Source organism: Monodelphis domestica, chromosome 5 (genome assembly GCF_027887165.1).
Source record: "Monodelphis domestica isolate mMonDom1 chromosome 5, mMonDom1.pri, whole genome shotgun sequence".
NCBI classification, from domain to species: domain Eukaryota; kingdom Metazoa; phylum Chordata; class Mammalia; order Didelphimorphia; family Didelphidae; genus Monodelphis; species Monodelphis domestica.
Window position 1 is genome coordinate 73,599,561 of NC_077231.1, and position 18,004 is coordinate 73,617,564.

General features: G+C 36.4%; 1 protein-coding gene across 1 annotated transcript; it reads right to left on the reverse strand.

Annotated features, from left to right (window-relative positions):
* Positions 1-920: 920 nt before the first annotated feature.
* On the reverse strand, positions 921-3,025 carry LOC130454505 (ornithine decarboxylase-like). The gene has a single exon (XM_056798636.1). It carries the CDS (start codon positions 2,651-2,653, stop codon positions 1,268-1,270), a length of 1,386 nt encoding a protein of 461 aa, XP_056654614.1. The 5' UTR covers positions 2,654-3,025; the 3' UTR covers positions 921-1,267.
* Between the last annotated feature and the right edge of the window lie 14,979 nt (positions 3,026-18,004).

The window sequence follows — 18,004 nt, forward strand, 5'->3', positions numbered from 1 at the left end:
TCATCCCCCTTAAAGCTAGTGCCTTCCCACTCCTGATTATCTCCAATTTATCTATGTATAATTGTTAGCATGCTCTCTCTTCCAGGAAAATGTGAACTCTTGGAGAATAGGAATAGTTTTTTTTTTTAATTTGTTTTTATTTAAAAATGCTTATTTTTGTTGTCTCCTTACATTAGATTGTAAGCTCCATGAGGGCAGGAACTTTCTTTTGCCACTTTTTGTATCCCCAGAACTTAGGGGACTTAGCAACTTCTTGGTACATAGTAGGCAGTTAATGAACGTATATTTATTTATTGGTTGGTTGTTGTTTCCCTAGAATGTTGACCTCAGACTTAAGAAGATATGGGTTCAAAACCTGCTCTTGACATTTGCTCTATGTATGAACAAGTCACTTAATCTCTCTAAACCTCACCTTCCTCCTTTATAGAATGAAGTTAAACTAGATAACCTCCAAGTTATAAAAATTTTAGCTACAAAATTTTGACCTTATGAGTTCAAGAACTGTTTTCATTTTTCCTCCACCAATCCTAGGGGCTTTTGGGACCCTTCCTTCCTTCCTTCCTTCCTTCCTTCCTTCCTTCCTTCCTTCCTTCCTTCCTTCCTTCCTTCCTTCCTTCCTTCCTTCCTTCCTTCCTTCCTTCCTTCCTTCCTCCCTCCCTCCCTCCCTCCCTCCCTCCCTTTCTCCCTTCCTTTTCCTTCCTTCCTTTCTCTTTCTTTCTTTCTTTCTTTCTTTCTTTCTTTCTTTCTTTCTTTCTTTCTTTCTTTCTTTCTTTCTTTCTTTCTTTCTTTCTTTCTTTCTTTCTTTCTTTCTTTCTTTCTTTCTTTCTTTCTTTCTTTCTTTCTTTCTTTCTTTCTTTCTTTCTTTCTTTCTAAAAAAAAACAAACTTTTGTGGCCCCTAGGTATGCCTTTCTGGTGGCAGTTTCTTTTTTTTTTTTTTTTTTTCAATATACTTTTATTTTAAAACAGGTCACAACACTAAGCTCAATTCTGCCATTGTACAAGCTACAAATGCTTGCATAGCAGCTGAGGGGTAATCTTTAGAAGCATATTTGAAAAGTGAATAAAAATTCATATAAAACAAATATTCAAATAGTTTCCATAGGAACACAGATAAGTGTGACCCCATCTCTTAGTCTTCCATATTGTTGCATTTGTGCCAGGCCTAGTCTTAAAACATATTTAAAAACTCTAGCAGGAATTAAGTTACTGGTCCCCCAAAATGCTCTGATTCAAGCTAAACTTGCAATGAATGGCTACAAACAGAATCTATACATTAACACTAGCTGAAGTACAAGTTGTTGAGTGATGTTCCATTCCACTTTCCCAAGCACAAGACAATGGCAAAGTGTTGATATCCTGATCCTCTACTTCTGCTGGAAAGCCTTGGTTCTTGATTTGTTGCATGCATTGCCATGCTGGCCCAGACATCACATAATAGATAGTGGGTCTCTGGAATCCATTGAAAGTAGAAGCAGCAGCAACAGTATAAGCGCCCATGTTTTCAAACAGCATCCAATCTCCCACATGCATTTCTGGTAAATCACAGCGTTCGACAATTCGATCGAGGCCATCACATGTTGGTCCCCATATGCTAGAAGAGTAATACTTCTCATCTGGTTTGGGCCGCTTCTGTAGAAGAGGTTTAACATGTGCATGATCAAATAGGATACAATTAAATGATCCATATACTCCATCATTTACATAGTACATAAAGGTCTGGTCATTTGCCTCATCTTCATCATCAGAGCCTGTCTGTTCTTTTAATACAAGTTTTTTGGCAATGATGTTAACTGCAAGCATGAAAGCTGATGCAACATAGTATCTGCCAGGTTCAGCTATGATTCGCACTCCAGAGTCAGGAGGAAAATACTTGTCCAATGCTGGATTGATTACACTTGAGATCTCTTCAAATTTAAGCTTTACATCTTCAGAACCAGGAAAGCCACCACCAATATCAAGAAGATACATGTTGAAACCAAACTCTGCCCCCATGTCAAAGACACATCGAGCATCAGAGACTGCTTGGACAAATGTTTCTGGATCAGTACAACCACTTCCCACATGGAAACTGACTCCAATAACATCAATATTCAGTTCCTTTGCCCGCTCAAGGAGTAGCCTACTAGTTTTGAGAGTGGCACCAAATTTAACACTTAGACGACAGACAGCTTTGGAGTCATCAGTGGCAATCCTTAAAACAAGCTTTGCCTTTGGATGAGCTCTGGCAACTTTCATTAACTCTACTTCACTATCAAAAGTCATCATTTGTACTCCATTGTTGGCAGCATACTTAATTTGTGACACTTGTTTGCATGGATTTGCATAGATTATCCTCTCTGGTGGCACCCCAAGACTCTGTACTAATTGTATTTCAGTCTTGCTAGCACAATCAAATCCTGCTCCTACTGCAGCAAGTGTCTTCAATATAGCTCTGCTGTCATTACATTTAACAGCATAAAAAGGAGTTACTCGAGGAAGAGCTTTGTACCATCTCAGATGTTTCTTTAGGATGTCACCGAGGTCAGCAACATAGAAGGCATCTTTATCATCAGAAGAAGAAACTTCATTAATTTTCTGGTCCAAAATATCCTTAGCAGTAAAGCCTTCATCAAGGAAATTGAAGTCAAATTCATCATTGCTAAAGCTGTTCATGGTTTCTTGATGTTCCTCTAAAGTGCAACAAAAGGGAAAATTAAGAGATGGAATTTAAAGGCAAGCTATTTCCAGCTTTACACCGAAGATGGTTTTCCAGAAAGAGAAAATCCTGTTAAATACAAGGCTTTGATTGTGCCTTTGGTGTAGCTGTTGCACTGGAAAGGTTCTTAAAGGACATGGACGGAGTGGGCAGACCCCATGGAGATGCTCAAGATGGACGGAATTCGACCGCTACGACGCCTTTCCCCCCAACCTCCGCCCCCGTTCAGCCGCCTCCTGCCCAGCTGGAGGAGCCGCGCCGAGCCGCTGGCCCGAGGTGGCACAAGAGCTGGTGGCAGAGGAGCTACCGGCGGCGGAGGCTGAAGGGGTCTGACCCTGGTGGCAGTTTCTAAGAAAGTGAATTTACTCTTTTTCCCTTGTTGTTCATCCATCATTTCAAACATGGTGGTGTTTTTTCTCTTACATAAATTGGATTTAAGTAAGACAGAGTATCCCCAAGTTATCAGTTTCCCTCTCTCTTGCAGGTATCAAAATCTAGTGACAAAATAAAAGTCAGGATGATTGGTAATGGTTTAGGATGTGGTAGATGACTTTGGCATCTTCAGTGTCTGACCAAGCTCTTAGCACTACACAGTGCCTGCTTCAGCTGCCCTCATGATAATTAGAATAAATTATTTACATCCACTTTTTACACCAGAAGAAGTCTTCACATGATTGGAGTAAATATTGCCCTAACACATTAATGGGTTTGAGGCCTACCTTCATCTTGGTTTAGTTCATCTGCTGAGATATCTCTTTTCCTCTCTTCAGTACTTTAAAAACCTTTGTCATCATACCTAATTCTTTGCCTTTTTATTCCTATCTCTTTAAAGAGATTGATCCAAGATCAAGTTCAATTTTTTCCCATCCTTCTTCCCTTCTCATTTTCAACAAAAAATTGTTTTGTCCACTATCTCACATCATTTTCTAATCTTCAATCTTTCCTTTTCAACTGATACTTCTCATGGTGCCTACACACTTAAGCATCTATCATCCTTAAGAAATACCTCCTTGACTCTCTTCTTTTGTTGCTGTTTTTTTAGTCACTTGTTTGAATCCTTATGACCCCTTTTGGAGTATTTTTTGTTTGTTTGTTTTGTTTTGTAAAGAGTTTTACCATTTCCTTCTCCAGCTCATTTTATGGATGAGGAAACTGAGGCCAACAGGTTAAGTGTCTTGCCAATAAGTGCCTGAGGCTACATTTGAACTTGGGTCTTCCTGACTCCATCCCTGGCAGTCTATCCACTGTGCCACCTACTTGCCCTAATATTTCTTATTATCTTATATATCCTATTCCTTCATGTTTTTAACTCAGAAAAAGCTCCTAGAAATTTTTGCTTCTACTTCCTTTACTTGCACACCTTTCTTATCTCTTTGCAATCTGGTTTCCAATTTTATCACTTCACTGAATCTCCTCCAAAGTTACAAATCATTTCTTCTTTGCTAAATTTAATGATCTTCAGTGCTTAACCTTCTTGATTTCTCTGTAGCATTTGATCCTGTTAGCTATTTTCTCCAGGATGCTATTTTCCCCATGGACTCTGAGAGTATTATTCTTTCTTGTTTCTCCTCTTAAACTGTCTAGTCACTCTCCAGTGTCCTTTTCTAGATCATCACCTAGATCATTATCATCCCCTAACTATACCTGTTCCTCAAAGTTCTGTACCAGGACATTTTTTCCTCTTCTAAATCCATGCTCCTTTCTCTCAGTGGTCTTATTAACCCCTAGGGGTTCAATTACAATTATTATCTCTCTACTGATGATTCCTAAATCTCTATTCATCCCTAGTCTCTCCTGAAAATGAATTTCATATTACCAATACTGGTTATTTCCAACTGGATATCATATAAGTATCTCAAATTACCATGTCCAAAGAGAAGCAATTTGCTTTATCTCCAACCTCACTCATTTCTCAACTTCCTTCTTTCTGTCAAGGATACCATCATCCTTCCAACCACCCAAGTTCCCGCAGTTTTGCAATACTCCTTCACTCACTCATATATATATATATATAATCACATAGCTAGTGTGACTAGCACATACCAATGCCCCCGAAAATTCTTGTGTATTTACCTTATATATACTCTCTACTTATTTATGCATGTATATGTCTCACCCCACCCTCCTGATAGAATGTAAACTATATGAAGGCAGGACATGTTTCATTCATATCTTGTTATCCTCAGTACATGGGACACTTATACCTATGCTAACACTATAATTAAAAATATATGTGTATATATACATACATTTATGTACATATACAATATATAATGTATATATTTATTTTTCAAAGAGGAAAATGGTCCCCTTAGGTACAAAATTATTTATAGTAACTATATATTTTAAAATGAACACTTTAAGACATTTATAAACTGATAAAGAATGAATTGAATAGAACCAGGAAAATAATTTCTGTAATAATAGTGTAAGGATCACATTGAAAATTACTGAGTGATCAATAAGATCACCATTCATGATTACAAAAGAGATGTAGTGAAACAAATTTATTCATGTACATATATCTATATATGTATATATATAGGTATTTATACATACACCCTCACATATCTATACATATATATAACATTCCTCAATTGCCCTTATATATGCATATATGGCAGTATATATATAATATATGTATACTATATATATATATATATACTCTGTATATTTAGATATATAGATAGATACCATATAGATAAATATAGATAGATGATATAAATAATAAGATAGATCTATGTCTTAGGTAGGTAGAGAAACATAGAAAGGCAGAGAAGCAAATAAGACAGAAATGGAGAGAGGGAGGGAGGTGAAGAGAGTTAAAGGGAGAGAGACATAGATAAAGACAAAAAGAGAAACAAGAGATTTAGGGTTTGGATTAGGGATTAAAGCAAAGGAGACTGTAGAGCAGGGAAAAAATCACAAATATATATAGACCATCTTTATAGAAATAAATAAACATGACAGAAAAGTTAGCTAAGGGATTGAGGAGAGAAAGAGAAATGATGAGCATCTTCCGATAAAAATGTTGCTTTATATATATATATTTTTTTTTCTGTGTTTTTCCTTAGAAGGTAGCATGTCCTAACTAATAATGCTCTGGATTTTGCATCTTCAAGACCTGACTTCAGATTTCACCTATGTCTTTTATTTCAGGTATGACCTTGATCCAGTTACTGAATTTTTCTGTCTCTTAATTTCCTCATTCATTGAAACTGGGTTGTTTCTGAGATCCCTTCCATTTATTTCTTGGATCCTATGTTTTAAAACATGTCCCTTAGTTGCTATCAGTCACTTTCTACATCTATAAAATGAGGATCAAAGATCTAGCTGGAAGGAACACTATAGACCACTTTGTACAACTCTATTATTTTATGTATCAGAATGATGGGATTAGGAGATTTATTTGATTTTTTCCAGGTCACACATAATGATAAAGACTGGATTTGAAATCATGTCTTCTGGATCTCATATACAAGGCATCATCTACTATTCTATGCTATTTTCTAAGGAGGAAAATGAAAGAAAAATGAATTTAAGTCAGGCAAGCTTATGGATAAGAAGATACCCATCATCTTTCTGTCTCCTTTCTATCTGTGAAAGTTATTCATGTCCTTCTGAAAGAAATGCTCTTAACAGTGAGATTCAAACCCAGGTCTTCTCATTTTAGAGGCAGGGCTCTTTATACTGTATCATGTACTTTGCCATCATATTAGACAATGTATCTAGAATTTCCAAACTTTATATTTACCATTAACAATATAAAATCTCACTTTGTTTTCTATAATTGTGAAGTGACAAAAGTACTCAACTATTGTATAACTCAGAACCCTTTTTCCATATTCCTGGGAGCACCTTCACAGTATATTATAGGTAAGCCAAACTAGCTGTAGTCCACTCCACCCTTATGCCAATGCCCCCTGTACTCTGTGGGAATATTAAAAATGATCTGAATTTTTCATTATAAGATAATTTAAACAATTATAAAGAGACATAGCAGAATGAAGTGAAAGTCATATTTTCAGTGCCAAAGGGAAGCTTTGACTCAAAAAGGATCAGGGGTTGACATTACAAGCAAAAAGAGAAGAGAGTTAGAGACAGTGCATCAATCACATATTCTAATGACAACTGAATTTAAAAGGCAGAGGGAGGAAAGCATTTCATTTATTTTTATTTATCCCCCGGTTTCAAGAAAAACCTTGCCAGGAATGCTCTTTGAAAAACAATGGAATCCCGTGTGTCAAGCCTTTTTGTTGGAGCCTAGAAGAAAGCTGGCACATGTAGTTTTTCTATACCACTCCTTGAGTTTAAAAGCTTTCTCCTCCAGGATTCCAGAGAACCTTAATCAATACCTCCAAATTCAGTAAACCATGTATGTACATTGTGAATCACCATTTCTATTGACATGCATAATAACTGTTATTTTAGGGAACATTTTCCTAACTGTTCATGCTGTGAAATTATGGCAAAAATAAATCAACCCCCAAATTGGTTGCATTTACAAAAGACAGTGCTGGGCTGGCATTTGTTCAAAAGTCTACTGAAGTAGATGTCCCTTCAGGCTCCATTGTACTCTTGGGTCTATCTATGAGTGACTTCAAGGAAATATTGGAAGTAAACCAAAGATTAGTTGACATAGTGAATACTTGCTTAGCATACTCAAATCATATGAAGAAAGAATATCCTGAGTTTTCATTCTCTGTTCAACTATTTCATCCTCTCTTCCATTCATCCTGCCTTTACAGGGGGGATAATCTTTTTAGAGAAAAGATGGTTGAACATGACTCTCTGGTTATTGAAATTTGAATCATCATCACTTTGGATTTTAATTTTCTATTCTCATAATAAATTTATATGAAGGTTTTTACATGAAATTTTTAGTCATTCAGCTTAATTTCATTGTCACATCTAATCTGTTTTTATATTTCTAGTACTCTCTAATATTCCCATTCATTTGCTTCCTTAGCTTATTCTAAAACTTTTTTTTTTAGGAAAATAATTATTTTGAAATAATTGCATTTCTGTACTAAGACTGACAACCAGAAAAAATAATAGCCTCCTAGGATCATAAATCCAGAGAGGAAAGGAGACTTAGATATGTCATGTTGCAGATAATGACATTAAGAGTGGCTGAGAGACTTTCCCAAGGTCAAAAAGACAGTAAGTGGAATTTGGATTTGATCCATGTTCTCTTACTACAAATCTAATATTCTTCATGTTCCAATTCTTAGAGCAGACTAGAAAATAGGGCCTCTAACTCTACAAGATATACACATCAATATATGCATATATAAGCAATTAAATGTAAATATATATATATTTTTGTATATATATGTATATATATATATATAAATAAATTAAAATTTATAAAGAAAAATATAAATATACTAATATATATGCAATTAAGATTATCTTAAAAATTAAAAATCAATTTTAAAATAATTTATTGACAGGTCAAGACATCTTAATTGTGGTCAAATGACTCTTTTGTCAATCATAGGACAAACAGAAATTTCTGATCCAGGTACATATATACATTTTTGGGAGTAATTATGCAGTCACTTCTTGAATGTCACAAGACAACTTTAATTTGGTAATAATTAATTAAGAGGTGTTTCACCAGACCTTTAGCCCTTTCCCAAACTGACGGGTGGGGTTTTGCACATCTACAGGAAAAGTATTATTATAGAACTTTTCCTGTCAGCTCAAATCTGTGAAAGAACCACATTCCTCAGGACAAAGATAGTGCAAAAATCTATGGACTGAATGGAGCCAGGTCTGAGATTTGGCTCAGGATTTCTTCCTAATGAAACCATTTTAATCCAGAACCCTGAAATAAAAATCATACAGTAACTTTTTTTGTTTACATGTTTATGTGTATTATATGTATATATGTATGTGCATTATATGTGGGCATATAGATATTCAATGCATGCACATGTGTGCAGATATATTTATAAATATATATGCATACACATGTATATATGCATGTTGTTCTCTAATTATTATGTTTCTACTAGCCATTGGCATGATCCTATTTGAAAGACTTATTTACAATCATTTTAATTTGTGATTTATTGCCCATCCTATAAGCCAATAATTTATGCAGACTTTTTTTTTTTAAATATATTTTATTTGATCATTTCCAAGCATTATTCGTTAAAGACATAGATCATTTTCTTTTCCTCCCCCCCACCCCCCATAGCCGACGCGTAAGTCCACTGGGCATTAGATGTTTTCTTGATTTGAACCCATTGCTTTGTTGATAGTATTTGCATTAGAGTGTTCATTTAAAGTCTATCCTCTGTCATGTCCCCTCAACCTCTGTATTCAGGCAGTTGCTTTTTCTCGGTGTTTCCACTCCCATAGTTTATCCTTTGCTTATGAATGGTGTTTTTTTTCTCCTGGATCCCTGAAAGTTGTTCAGGGACATTACACCGCCCCTAATGGAGAAGTCCATTACGTTCGATTATACCACAGTGTATTAGTCTCTGTGTACAATGTTCTCCTGGTTCTGCTCCTCTCGCTCTGCATCACTTCCTGGAGGTTGTTCCAGTCTCCATGGAACTTCTCCACTTTATTATTCCTTTGAGCACAATAGTATTCCATCACCAACATATACCACAGTTTGTTCAGCCATTCCCCAATTGATGGGCATCCCCTCGTTTTCCAGTTTTGGGCCACCACAAAGAGCGCAGCTATGAATATTTTTGTACAAGTCTTTGTGTCCATTATCTCTTTGGGGTACAGACCCAGCAGTGCTATGGCTGGGTCAAAGGGTAGATATTCTTTTGTCGCCCTTTGGGCATAGTTCCAAATTGCCCTCCAGAATGGTTGGATCAGTTCACAACTCCACCAGCAATGAATTAATGTCCCTACTTTGCCACATCCCCTCCAGCATTCATTACTTTCCTTTGCTGTTATGTTAGCCAATCTGCTAGGTGTGAGGTGATACCTCAGAGTTGTTTTGATTTGCATCTCTCTGATTATAAGAGATGTAGAACACTTCTTCATGTGCTTGTTAATAGTTTTGATTTCTTTATCTGAGAACTGCCTATCCATTTCCCTTGCCCATTTATCAATTGGAGAATGGCTTGATTTTTTGTACAATTGATTTAGCTCATTATAAATATGAGTAATTAAACCTTTGTCAGAGGTTTCTATGAAGATTTTTTCCCAATTTGTTGTTTCCCTTCTGATTTTAGTTATATTGGTTTTGTTTGTACAAAAGCTTTTTAGTTTGATGTAGTCAAAATTATTTATTTTACATTTTGTGATTCTTTCTATATCTTGCTTGGTTTTAAAGCCTTTCCCCTCCCAAAGGTCTGACATGTATACTATTCTGTGTTTACCCAATTTAGTTATGGTTTCCTTCTTTATGTTTAAGTCACTCACCCATTTTGAATTTATCTTGGTGTAGGGTGTGAGGTGTTGATCTATTCCTAGTCTCTCCCACACTGTCTTCCAATTTTCCCAGCAGTTTTTATCGAATAGTGGATTTTTGTCCCAAAAGCTGGGATCTTTGGGTTTATCGTATACTGTCTTGCTGAGGTCGTTTTCCCCCAGTCTATTCCACTGATCTTCCTTTCTGTTTCTTAGCCAGTACCAAATTGTTTTGATGACTGCTGCTTTGTAATATAGTTTTAGGTCAGGGACTGCAAGGCCCCCATCATATGTGTTTTTTTTCATTAATTCCCTGGATATCCTTGATTTTTGTTCTTCCAAATGAACTTTGTTATGGTTTTTTCTAAATCAGTGAAGAAGTATTTTGGTAGTTCAATGGGTATGGCACTAAATAGATAAATAAGTTTGGGTAGGATGGTCATTTTTATTATATTGGCTCGTCCTATCCATGAGCAGTTAATGTTTTTCCAATTGTTCAAGTCTAGTTTTAGTTGTGTGGCGAGTGTTTTGTAGTTGTGTTCATATAGTTCCTGTGTTTGTCTTGGGAGATAGATTCCTAGGTATTTTATTTTGTCTAAGGTGATTTTGAATGGGATTTCTCTTTCTAGTTCTTGCTGCTGAGCTGTGTTGGAGATATATAGAAAAGCTGATGATTTATGTGGGTTTATTTTGTATCCTGCAACTTTGCTAAAGTTGTTGATTATTTCAATTAGCTTTTTGGTTGAATCTCTAGGATTCTTTAAGTAGACCATCATGTCATCCGCAAAGAGTGATAACTTGGTCTCCTCCTTGCCTATTCTGATACCTTCAATTTCTTTATCTTCTCTAATTGCTACTGCTAGTGTTTCTAGTACAATGTCAAATAGTAGAGGTGATAATGGGCATCCTTGTTTCACTCCTGATCTTATTGGGAATGCCTCTAGTTTATCCCCATTGCAGATGATATTAGCTGTTGGTTTTAGATATATACTGTTTATTATTTTTAGGAATGACCCTTCTATTCCTATGCTTTCTAGTGTTTTTAATAGGAATGGGTGTTGTATTTTATCAAAGGCTTTTTCTGCATCTATTGAGATAATCATGTGGTTCTTGCTAGTTTGCTTGTTGATGTGGTCAATTATGTGGATGGTTTTCCTAATGTTGAACCAGCCCTGCATCCCTGGTATGAATCCTACTTGATCATGGTGAATGATCCTTCTGATCACTTGCTGGAGTCTTTTTGCTAGTATCCTATTTAAAATTTTTGCATCTATATTCATTAGGGAGATTGGTCTATAGTTTTCTTTCTCTGTTTTTGACCTGCCTGGTTTTGGAATCAGTACCATGTTTGTGTCGTAAAAGGAGTTTGGTAGAACTCCCTCTTTGCTTATTATGTCAAATAGTTTGTATAGTATTGGGGTCAACTGTTCTCTGAATGTTTGATAGAATTCACAGGTGAATCCATCAGGCCCTGGGGATTTTTTCTTAGGAAGTTCTTTGATGGCTTGATGGATTTCAATTTCTGATATGGGATTATTTAAGAATTCTATTTCCTCTTCTGTTAGTCTAGGCAGTTTGTATTTTTGTATATATTCATCCATTTCTCCTAAATTGGTGTATTTATTGCCATATAATTGGGCAAAGTAATTTCTAATGATTGCCTTAATTTCCTCCTCATTGGAGGTGCTGTCCCCCTTTTCATCTTTAATGCTGTGAATTTGCTTTTCTTCCTTCCTTTTTTTAATTAGATTGACCAGTACTTTGTCTATTTTGTTTGTTTTTTCAAAGTACCAGCTTCTTGTCTTATTTATTAAATCAATAGTTCTATCACTTTCGATTTTATTAATTTCTCCCTTAATTTTTAGGATTTCTAATTTGGTTTTCTGCTGGGGGTTTTTAATTTGATCGCTTTCGAGTTTTTTCAATTGCATTTCCAATTGATTGATCTCTGCTCTCCCTTGTTTGTTAATATGAGCTTTCAGGGATATGAATTTGCCTCTGATTACCGCTTTGGCTGCATCCCAAAAGGTTTGAAAGGATGTTTCGCCATTGTCATTTTCCTTGATGAAATTATTAATTGTTTCTATGATTTCTTCTTTAGCTAAACGGTTTTGGAGTATCATATTGTTTAATTTCCAATTGGTTTTAGATTTGGTTTTCCATGTACCATTACTAATCATTATTTTTATTGCCTTGTGATCTGAGAAGGCTGCATTCATTATTTCTGCTTTTTTGCATTTGTGTGCTATGTTTCTGTGACCTAATGTATGGTCAATTTTTGTGAATGTGCCATGTGGTGCTGAGAAGAAGGTGTATTCCTTTTTATCCCTATTTATTTTTCTCCATATGTCTATTAATTCTAATTTTTCTAAGATTTCATTCACTTCTTTTACCTCTTTCTTATTTATTTTTTGATTTGATTTATCTAAATTTGATAATGGTTGGTTTAAGTCTCCCACTAGTATGGTTTTATTGTCTATTTCTTCCTTCAATTCTCCTAGTTTCTCCATTAGAAATTTGGGTGCTATATTATTTGGTGCATACATGTTGATTAATGATATTTCCTCATTGTCTAGAGTCCCTTTTAACAAAATATAATTACCTTCCCTATCCCTTTTGATCAGGTCTATTTTTGCATTGGCTTTATCAGATATCATGATTACCACTCCTGCCTTCTTTCTATCAGTTGAGGCCCAGAAGGTCTTACTCCATCCTTTAATTCTGACCTTGTGGGTGTCAACCCGCCTCATGTGTGTTTCTTGAAGACAACATATGGTAGGGTTTTGGATTCTAATCCATTCTGCTATTCGTCTACGTTTTATGGGTGAGTTCATCCCATTCACGTTCAAAGTTATGATTGTCATTTGTGGACTCCCTGGCATTTTGATTGCCTTCCCTAATTCTAACCTTTTCTTCTTCGGCTCTACCTTTTAGTCCAGTGATTTACTTTGAATCAGTCCCCCTTGTCCCCTCCCTTGATGTTTCCCTTTTTAGTCCCTCCCTTTTTGTTCCCTCCCCCTCCCCCCTCTCTTTCCCTCCCTTTTTGTTCTCCCTCTCCCCCTCCCCCCCTTGGTTTTCCCTTCTCCTTACCCTTGTTGGGTAAGATAGAATTCAAGATCCCAATGGATCTGGATGTTTTTCCCTCTCAGAGTTGATTTCCCTGAGATTGAGGTTTAAGTAAACCCCCCCCCTCTCTTCCTCTCCTTCTTATAGGAGTTTTCTTCCCCTCCCCTTCCCCTGTGAATCTTTGTGTGAGAACCATTATTCTATTTGGTCTTTCTTTACCCCCTATTTATACATTACATTTTCCCCACATATTAGTATACATAGGTTGATATAAATGTAGTCCTTATAGAAGAGAGTTTGAGTAAAAGAAGATAACATTTTTCCCCTTTCCTTAATATTTACCTTTTCAGGTATTCCTTGCTCTTTGATTTTCGGTATCAAACTTTCCACAGAGCTCTGGTCTTTTCTTTGCAAAAAGTTGGAAGTCTTCTATTTTGTTGAATGCCCATACTTTCCCTTGGAAGTATATAGTCAGTTTTGCTGGGTAGCTGATTCTTGGTTGGAGACCCAGCTCTCTGGCCTTTCTGAAGATCATGTTCCATGCCTTACGATCATTCAGAGTAGAACTTGCAAGGTCTTGTGTGACCCTGATTGGCATTCCTTTATATCTAAATTGTCTTTTTCTGGCTTCCTGTAGGATTTTTTCTTTTGTTTGATAGCTTTGGAATTTGGCAATTACATTCCTGGGAGTTGTCTTTTGGGGGTTTAGTGTAGAAGGTGTTCTGTGAGCTCTGTCAGTGGATGTATTGCCCCCTTGTTCTAGAATCTCTGGGCAATTTTCTTTGATTATATCTTGTATCACCATGTCCAGTTTGGTGTTTATTTCTGGCTTATCTGGGAGTCCAATTATTCTTAAATTATCCCTTCTCCCCCTATTTTCCAGATCTATCACCTTGTCGGTGAGATATTTTATGTTCTCTTCTAATTTCTTGGTATTTTGGCTTTGCTTTATTGATTCTTGCTCTTTTACACGATCATTGTCTTCCAGCTGCCTGATTCTGGCCTTTAAAGCCTGGTTTTCTTTTACAGTTTGGTCAAACTGGTTTTGTAGATGCGTGAATTTCTTTTGCATTATTTCCAACTTTTCCTCCCAGAAGGCTTCCATCTTTTTGGTCATTTCTGATTCAAATTCTTCATAGGTTTGTGGAGAGTTTCCATTTCCTTTGGAAGGTTTTGGAGCATTTTCTTTTATATTATCTTCTGTCTGCTCTGTATTTTGTATTTTGGCTCCATAGAATGTGTCCAAAGTCGCCCCTTTCTTCTTATTTTTCTTGGTATTTTGGGGCTTCTGTGGTTCTGTGGAGTTTGCCATTTCTGAATGTGGAGGATTAGTTTTTCTTGTCTCTTTCTGGTGTTCAGGGGCTTTAGTCCTGGGCAGATAGTTCTATGAGCTTTCCCTGGGTTAAACTGAATATGCCTCACTGGAACTGGAATGGAAGGGTCGGACCACGAGGCCACACTCTCCCCCTGGCTCGATTTCCGGAAGTTGCCTTCAGAATCGCTGGCCGTGAGGCTGTTTCGTCGGCCTGCGGGGGGATGGGCTGCCGCTTCCCCAAGCTCCGAGAGCACAGACTTTCACTGAGACTTGGATAGCAGGATCCAGCCCGTGAGGCTGTCTTGCCCGCCCTGAGGGTTGCTGTTGTTTTGACCAGCTCTTTGCAGCGGAGGCCCCAGGCAGTAACTTTCACCCGGACCAACGGGCTCTCTGCAGGGGAAGCCCCAGGCAGTAACTTTCACCCGGACTGGGACTCGGGTAGAAGACCCTGAGGGTTGTTGTTCCTCAGACCCTGCTCTCTGAGCCCGGCGCGGCTGCCGCTTCCGGGAGCCTTGGACTCTGCGCTCCTACCCCTGAGGTCCGAGGGATCTCGGGTTCTGGCTTTTAAGGGGAGCCGTACCTTTTGAACCGGGTCCAGGTCCAGGAGGAGGGTTCCCAGGGTCTGTGCTGTTGATCGTTTTGAATTTCGGCGCCTTAGGAGCTTCTAGTTTGAGATCGGTCGGGAAGGGTTTTCCGGAGATCTGAACTTCAGCTTTCTCTAAGCCGCCATCTTAACCGGAAGTCAGACTTTTTTTTTAATAAGAAGAATTTTGGTTCAGAACATATATATTTTTTTCCCTTATGGATAGAATCAGCTCTTGTTGCTAAGCTACAGATTGTGATTAAGCAAATAAATGATTATTTGACATATGAACTTTAAGAATATTACATTTGCTTTTTAGATTTATAGAAATCTTTTTTCCCTGGGATAATATTTCAGCCCAAAAGGAAGAGAGGGCAGCTCAGCATTGGGGGAGTGGGGAAGATAGCGAGAGTTGCTAGGACCAGTTTAGTGTATGTGGGAGCCATCTTTTTGTCTAGGTTCCTTTATGGAATATGCTTGGCAATGGGGTCCCTGGGTAAAAGTGTAGAGATATTTTAGTCACTTTCTTACCATAATTCCAAAGGCGTTCCAAAATGGATGAATTAATTTCTTATGTTTTTAATGCTTATTAATGACATTATCACAGAATGTTATCCATTTTGGCTAGATATAGAAATTGCTTTGTGTGTATGGATCCAAGGGGAAGGATTCTGAGATAGTATCAATTGAACTTGAGAATGGTGTAATCAATGACCCTGAATGAGACACAAGTCAAGATTCTGTAGCTTCCTAGCCTTCATTTAATTTTATAATATATCCTAAGTTTATGGCTTGGAAAATTTAGTTAAAATGATGACAAAACTGCTAATATATCTATATCTATATCTATATATGTATATATTTAATATGGATATATAAACTGTAATTGTTTAGTTCAGTTCTGAAAACACTTTCAGTCACTGGAGATATTGAATGCTCTATTATTGCACTAATTAATTAGGTTTTACTTAATACCATCACTTTTTACAAAGGAGCTCACTTTATGGCAGTATCCAATTTAATTCTCATAACATTCCTGCCAGGTATGTTTTAATATCTTAATTTTCACCATGTGAAAAAAGGAGACCTCTATAATGAAAATTCCTGATTGCCTAGCAACATTAAATAATTTTTTGAAATGATATTCATAAATGCTTTAAGGTTTGCAAAGCATTTTGTATACGTGTGACCATAGAGTCATAGACTTAGTGCTAAAAGGACCATAAAGTCCAACCCCCTTGCATTAGAGATAAAAGAACTGAGAGTCAGAGGGGTTTATTGTCCAAGTTCACAAAGATAGTAAATGGCAGAGCAGGGTTCTGAAAACAGGACTGCTGATGCTGAATTCAGTTTTCTGACTACATAGTCTCTTATTTAAGTCTCAAAAGGAAAACCTATGAAGTTGCTTTCATTCATTAATTGATTTAAATATTACAAGTATGTTCATTCCTATTTTATATTTGAGAACATTAAGGATGTAATAGGAAAAATAATTTGCTCAGGATACTCAGTATCTATAGCATTATTTAAATCTACACCTTCTTGAATATAATTCCAGTGCTCTATATTATACAAACATATCTTATATAGCTATCACACTGATAGTGAAAACATGATTTGAATCTTGGACCTTAGAGTCTCAGAGCATAATTGATGCCTTACAGAAAGTCCATTAGAAAAAATAAATGAAAATTTATGACCAAATGCAAACAAGAAGGAATTGGAAGAAGAGTAGGAATAGAACAAAGGGGGGAAAAACATAAAGGATAATGAACAAAGATTAGCAAGGGAAAAGGAAAAGAAAGGGAAAAGCCTTTATAAAGCCCTTACACTATATCAGCCTCTGTAATAAATGCTTATAAATATTTTCTTATTTGTTCTTTATAATGGCCCTTCAAAGTAGGGTCTGTTATTACTCTATTTTACATTTGAGGAAATGGAGACAAGCAGATTTGAAGTGACTTGCCCAGATCTATTAAGTGCATGAGGCAAGATTTGAATGGTGGCTATCTTGACTTCAGATCTAGCACTACATCCAGTGAATCACTTAGCTGCTTCAAGAAAGGATTTTTTTACATACAATTCATATGCATACGTATAATATTATATATACATATCATTCTATATCATCACATTTGCATATACATCATATCATATATCATCATATCATCATAATCAGCTTACTTCTCCACCCTCTTTTTGAATAAATTCCTTCTATCTCCTGTCTACATAAAATCTTATTTAAGTCTCCTTACTAACCCTACTAATAAGAGTCATTTTTTAGAATTACAGAAATCCTCTTTCCATGTTTACATATAAACATTTTAGCTTAACTAGTCCATTAAATTTTCTCTTTCTTATTTACTTTTTTGTACTTCTCTTGTTTCTTGTGTTTGGACTTTAGTTTTTTTGTTTGTTTGTTTAAGTCTGGCTTATTCCTCAGAAATGCTTGGAAATTTTCTATCTTATTGATTGCCCATTTTCCCCACCCTGAAAGAATATACTCAGTTTTGCTGGATATGTGACTCTGAGTTGTAAACCCAAATCTTTTGCCTTCCTGAATATCATATTCCATACCTTTTGATCCTTTAATGTAGAAGCCACTAGGTCTGATATGATCCTGATTGCAGTTCCATGGTATGTGAATGATTTCCTTATGGCTGTTTGGAGTATTTTTTCCTTGGCTTGGTGATTCTTGAATTTAGATATTATATGCCTGGGAGTTGTCATTTGAGGATTTCTTTCTGGAGATGATCTGTGAATCCTTTCAATTTCAATTTTATTTTCTTGTTCAGGGATCTCTGGGCAGTTATCTCTGATAATTCTTTTAATATGATGTCCAAGGGCTTGTTTTTTTTTTTTTTTGATCATGGCTTTTAGGTAGTCTAGTGATTCTCAAATTGTCTTCCCTAGATCTATTTTCTATGTGAGTTATTTTTCAATAAGTTATTTTTTGTC

What these genes read in the sequence shown, in the direction of transcription:
- LOC130454505 (XM_056798636.1), bottom strand. Translation starts at nt 2,653, where the DNA reads ATGAACAGCTTTAGCAATGATGAATTTGACTTCAATTTCCTTGATGAA.